The sequence below is a fragment of the Arachis ipaensis genome, chromosome B05 (genome assembly GCF_000816755.2).
Source record: "Arachis ipaensis cultivar K30076 chromosome B05, Araip1.1, whole genome shotgun sequence".
Taxonomy (NCBI): domain Eukaryota; kingdom Viridiplantae; phylum Streptophyta; class Magnoliopsida; order Fabales; family Fabaceae; genus Arachis; species Arachis ipaensis.
The window spans coordinates 1800363-1806126 of NC_029789.2; the positions used below are offsets into that span (position 1 = coordinate 1800363).

Consider the following 5764-nt stretch of genomic DNA (forward strand, 5'->3'; position numbering starts at 1 on the left):
TTAATGTTCATGCTGAATCACTTGTTAGTATAATCTAGTGTTTACTTATATTCGCAATTCATAATTTAACATTATATACACACAGGATTTATAAAATTCAATGATGGATTTGTCAACAAATTATAAATGTAATTAAGAATTATAAATGTATAAAGACTTAAAGGTCTAAGATGATTCAGCATATACTTTATTCTCTATTACGTCACTCTTTCGGTTCAGTGCAAACTGCTATGCTGTTTTGAATTTAGTACTTTAGTGCATTTTAGCTGGTTATTAAAATCTGAAAATCTGCTCCAATTGAAATCTTTCATTTCTATCGTTCGGTTAACTGGTTAAACTCTTGTTATGGTTAGAATAAAGTTATATCCGGGGAGAAAGTGTGGGGTTTTAATTGGATTAAGGATGGTTGTAGGGTGAAATAAGAATTGAAAAGAACACAGTTTGGACCAAAGCGAAAATTCCTGGTTTCATGTAGATTTGTTTGTGTAATTGATGTTTTTGTTTACTTTGTAATGGTGAGAGTTGTTAATACTGTGCAGTTGGAGGATGGCTGGCTACACTTTCTGTTTCTGGTTTTACAGCTATAGCTGTAAGAAAGGCTGTGAAGACCGAAATGATCGATCCTGAGCCTATGGAAAAGCCCCCTCCATTCTCCTCCATTGAATTGTGGTCATGGACTGGGGTTTTCCTTATATCCTTCATCATGGCATTGCTTTTCCCAACAGCACTTGGGACAGGTGCCAGAACATGCTTTTTGTTCTATCTTGCATCCACAGTAGTAGGCTACATTGTTGGCTCCGGGTAAATGATTCCTCTTCGTTACTGCATATATATGTTGACTTTGTCTGATGAAATTATATGGCAAAGAAAGTGAGATGTTCCTATAGAAAATGCTATTAGCACTCTATAGTCTACAACATAAACCACTATTTTTTCCCTTTGTTGCAACTTTGTTTCCAGATTGCCATCAAAGGTGAAAATGATCTTCCATCCAGTAATATTCTCCTTAATATTTCCCAATCTAGTGGCTTACGCTTTTGGTTTGCTGTCCAAGCAGGGGTATGATGCTGCTCTAGGTATAGTTGAAATTTTGACAATACAGATATGTTTGGTTGAAGGTTTAGGGTCCATGGATGAGCTCCCTTTGTAACTTCACATAAATTCATCCGCGAAAACTTCCAGGCCATTTTTACGCCTCAACCAAACATACCTTAAATGGCTTTCTTTTTGTTTAGCTGAGTTGAAACTACATAATGAACTAGTTATGTTGTGAATTTGTTATTCTTCTTTCAATATTGCAGGATTTTACCTTACAGAGTCATCATCTGATCCTGGAGCTGGTGACATTCTTTTGGAATTTTTAGGACCTGTTATTCTTTCCTTTGCTTTCTCTATGTTCAAACAAAGAACGGTGACCATCTCGGTTTTCACTGAATAAATCCCATAATGCAACAAAACATTTCAGCATGTTCTTTTTGATATGCAAAAATGGGGAAGCCATCAATTAACAGTTTTTCTAATGTATTTTATTCAGCTTATGAAAAGGCATGCAGCTGAGATTTTCACCTCTGTCATTGTCTCTACACTATTCTCATTGTACTCAACTGCCATTGTTGGACGTCTAGTTGCATTAGAGCCATCACTAACTGTGTCCATTCTACCCAGATGTATAACGGTCGCATTGGCACTCAACATCGTGTCACTTTTCGAAGGTAGATTTTCTGTCTACACAGTTGCTTGGCCTTAATTTGTTCAATTCAAGCAAAAGATAAACAATTTCCAGCTTTGAAAATTTGTCATGGTATCTGCAGGTGCCAATTTAGCTCTCACAGCAGCTGTGGTTGTTGTAACTGGTTTGATTGGAGCAAATTTCGTGCAATCAGCGCTTAATATACTCCGCCTTCATGATCCAATTGCTCGAGGAATAGCAGCTGCATCTAGGTAAATTCCACAATACATAGATCATTCGGTTGAAATAAGAAACTGCATCTATGCAACTTCATTGACCTGAATAAGTTAATGATCAATGACACACTGTTAATGATTCAAGAAATACACCATTCAAATGACTAACTACATTCTTCTTCAATGATATACCTTAATATGGTGCACAAATACTTCAGTTATGCTGCTTTAGATTTTTTTATATAAGATTGTTCATTCTAACTATATATTCAATATCATGTATGAATATACATTTTCTATTTAACAGATATTTCCGTATTTGTATTTTTACGTATCGTAGTGTATCGGATACAATACTATGCATTCGAGCGAATACAATTTAGATGCTTATGTTGCTTGCAATGAAAACAATGTGTACAGTTCCCATGGGCTGGCGACAGCGGCATTATCAGCAGAGGAACCGGAGGCGCTCCCGTTTAGTGCCATCGCTTATGCTTTGACTGGCATTTTTGGATCTTTATTTTGCACAATTCCAGCAGCAAGACAAAGTTTGCTTGCAATTGCTGGCTCTGGGTGAAATAGTTAGCACTTAGATCATGGATCATACTTGGAACTTCTTGTGCTTATTCCTTACAATGTCATATCTTTTATTGGGAGCAAATGTGCTGAGCGATATTATGTGTTGATCATTAAATTGTCTTGTGTATTTAGTCATGTTTGGAAAAATAAAAGTTATTTAACATATATATGTATATATATATATCCTTGTGACTCAATTTATGGAACAAAATCAATAAAATAATGTTTGTCTCTAAATTTGTAATTTATAGATAGCAGTAATCTTTAATTGAATAACTTTTTTTAACATGAATATAAATCAACTAATGTTCACGTTATAAATTCTTGTATACACTAAAACCGTCAATAACTTAAAGAATCCAACTCTGTGGTACTTTATTATGCTTAAAATAAATTGGATGTACTCCAACAAAGAATCAATCAGCCACAGCATGTTAATAATATTGCACAACAATGTGTCTACTAAAAAAAATGCCTCTTTGAATAGGCACATTCAACTCTTAACAGTTCCAGCAAAACAAGATGAGAAAGAAATTGCTTCGTAATATTGCTCATTCTACAAAGATTCGTAACATGTGAAAGTGGACAAATGATCAGAGTTAAAAAAGCAACATGTGAATGTGACCACAAATTCCACTTTCTGCAGTAACTGGCAGCAACTTACTATGCTTTCTAACCACAAAAACTCAGTTTCTTCATAACTTTGGCATAAGCTACAGGTACAATGGCTGGTTTTCTCAATCTGCGTTTTGATTTCTTTGACTGCATCGAATATAACAAATTCATCAATTTCAAGGAAAATGTACTATCCTGATTTCCTGAGATGCAATAATGCACTTGATATGCATAATATAGTATATGGCCACTCACACATCAATTATACCAGATAAACCAGTCAAATTGTATCTAGATGCAGTAATTCAATCCAATTATGTACATATACCAAAAGATGAGGGTGATAAATAAAAGAGAACAAAAGAGAAATTTTTCAAAGGCCTTATGTATACCTATTTCAACGTATCAAAGTCACCAAAAATAACTTAGATCATATACGTATATCTACATGCAATGGCCCCAAAGTGGAGTGTCTATGCTTTTACATCACCTAATCAAAATGAAGAAGAATTGACAGACATTGCAATGAAAGAATTGAAGAGTAACAAATTCTTGAAAATCAGGCAATTCATTTGTGTGGATTGCCAGACCAAAATGCAGCTATGAGGTTTAGAAGCTCAGGTTATGTTTATAAGGATGTAAATGAGAGTTTGGCATTTTGGAGTTATTTAAGAAGAGGGAGTGGAACATTGGAATCCACTCAAAGCATCAAATCTGTGTCCGAGTTTAGTAGTCAAAGAAAGAGTGACATGAATCCTACAAACAAAATACTGGGTTATCATGTTTTGTTCTACTTAATTCCTTGCCTCCTCATACCATTTCATTGCAAGTCATTCCCTTGTATATGATGGGGAAAAGACTGCACACAGCACTTGCTTCTAGCACTCAATGGTAACAGCGAGTCTCAATCGGGGAGATTACAGCTCCTATGAGATATTAGGGAATATTGTATACATTGCTTACCATCATCCATCACAAGTACATGCCCACATCCAGGGCTCTGAATGCTTTGATAAAATCACAAGTTTAGCCAGGGATAAATGCAACAATATCACAATGACCTATATCCAATACATCATACGTGGGACAAACACCACTGATGTCAATATTCACTATTTTTATATTTTGAAAACTTCTTCCCCCCAAACTTTTATGATACATTGACATTATCAAACCACAGTTAATCTCATTGCTCAATCAAATTTCATAACTCTGATTCCTAAGGAAACACAAGCTTTTCTATTTTGTCCTAAAACCTAATGACAAAATTCAATTTACAGGCTCTACTATTTTGTCCAAATATAGTGTTTGAAACGTGAAATGTTACATGTCAATTTTGGGAATGAGTTTTATATTGTGATTTATTTTTCACTAACAGAACAATAGAACTATTGAAGACCCTAACAAAACAACCACAGTCCACATAAGGATCAATAGTTAAGGCATTATTCTAGCTACCCAACTAAATGATAAAAAATAAAATAAAATAAAATATGCCAACCTTCAAATGAGCATTGTGGCGTTTCCCCTCATGCCAGCGTCTGATGGTTCCATCTTTCAATGTTCGAAACCTCAACTTGTAAGACCTGCACAGCATTGCCAAAAATGACTCACTCACTCCAAACACCCCACAAAAGAAAAATCCAAACTTTGAAATTCTAAATTGTAAAGAATATGACATAAAACATTAAAAATAAAAAAATCACGCACGAATAAGACTTCATCTTAGTTTTCTTAATCTTAGAAGTGACTGGGGTCATTGGCTTTCTCTTCAGCTTCCTTTCCCTTGATGATACATGCCGCACTTGAACCAACTACAATAATAATATTATTAATTATGTGTAAAATAAAAAGAAGCTAATTTCACTGTTATCATTTAAAACAAAAAAGGAAGAAAAAAAACATTTTTCGCTGTTTTGTGGAAATGAAGAACTTACGGAGGGAGAAAGTGGAGAAAGACGAGATGGGAGACGAGAAAATGAGAAATGAGGTGAAGACGAGAAATTGAAGAGAGAACGAGAAGTGAAAGTGAGATTGCTGGAAGCAGGGAGGTGGAGGGATTGCAACGGCGTTGCGTGGTGGATGAGACACCGGAAAATTGGTGTAAGTGGCGGAGAAGACTGGGGCGAATTAACGGCGAAAGTGCGTAGCTTGGTCAACCATCGCTGCATCATTGTTTGTTGATGGTGTCAGAGAAACGTGATTCTGGCGATGGCGACTTCTACTTCTTCTCTGAGCTGAAACCAAAATCTGCAATGGCGAAACGCTTTTGTTTGTGCCTTTCATTTTTTGGGGAATTTTTTTTTCAGCTGATGAAAGAATGGGCCTTGTGGGCCTTATGGGCCTTGGAGGCTTGATTTAAGTGACTTCTTATGTGCCTCCCAAATAACCACATCGGGGTTCAAATCTCATTGGTGAAAAAAAAGAACCCATGTAATGTAGTGTAATGTGTGTGAGTATGTTGTATTGAAAAAGATTTAAAAAAAAGGTTTAATTATTAGTTTTGCGAAATTTTCAATTAGTTCTTTATATTTTTTTGTTTTAATTGGGTTTCTGTACCAATTTTTTTTTTTCAATTAAGTCCCTTTTAGTAGTAATTGGCTTAATTATATAAGGATCCAATTAAAAAAAAAATTGTGCAGGGACTCAAATAAAAGGAAAAGAA

At 35.2% G+C, this 5764-nt stretch overlaps 2 protein-coding genes across 2 annotated transcripts in view; one reads left to right on the forward strand and one right to left on the reverse strand.

Annotated features, from left to right (window-relative positions):
* The window catches only part of LOC107642382 (plastidal glycolate/glycerate translocator 1, chloroplastic), a 3679-nt gene extending 958 nt beyond the window's left edge, over positions 1-2721 (forward strand). The window contains exons 2-7 of the mRNA XM_016345717.2: positions 540-801; positions 961-1076; positions 1302-1411; positions 1535-1712; positions 1812-1941; positions 2326-2721. Of these exons, the coding sequence (XP_016201203.1) occupies positions 540-801; positions 961-1076; positions 1302-1411; positions 1535-1712; positions 1812-1941; positions 2326-2482 (953 nt within the window). The 3' untranslated portion in view covers positions 2483-2721. The remainder of the gene's footprint in view (positions 1-539; positions 802-960; positions 1077-1301; positions 1412-1534; positions 1713-1811; positions 1942-2325) is intronic.
* LOC107642383 lies at positions 2886-5379 on the reverse strand. The gene is made up of 4 exons (XM_016345718.2): positions 5037-5379; positions 4810-4913; positions 4601-4685; positions 2886-3246 (listed from the first exon to the last, which is right to left on the reverse strand). The coding sequence occupies exons 1-4, from the start codon at positions 5271-5273 to the stop codon at positions 3157-3159; spliced, it is 516 nt and encodes a 171-aa protein (XP_016201204.1). The 5' UTR covers positions 5274-5379; the 3' UTR covers positions 2886-3156.

Excerpts from the sequence above, each read along its gene's own strand:
- LOC107642383 (XM_016345718.2), bottom strand. The coding sequence starts at position 5,273 with ATGATGCAGCGATGGTTGACCAAGCTACGCACTTTCGCCGTTAATTCG. Across the intron at positions 4,914-5,036 it reads TTTCTCCACTTTCTCCCTCC|TTGGTTCAAGTGCGGCATGT; the intron begins GTAAGTTCTTCA and ends TTATTATTGTAG. Across the intron at positions 4,686-4,809 it reads ACTAAGATGAAGTCTTATTC|GTCTTACAAGTTGAGGTTTC; the intron begins GTGCGTGATTTT and ends AATGCTGTGCAG.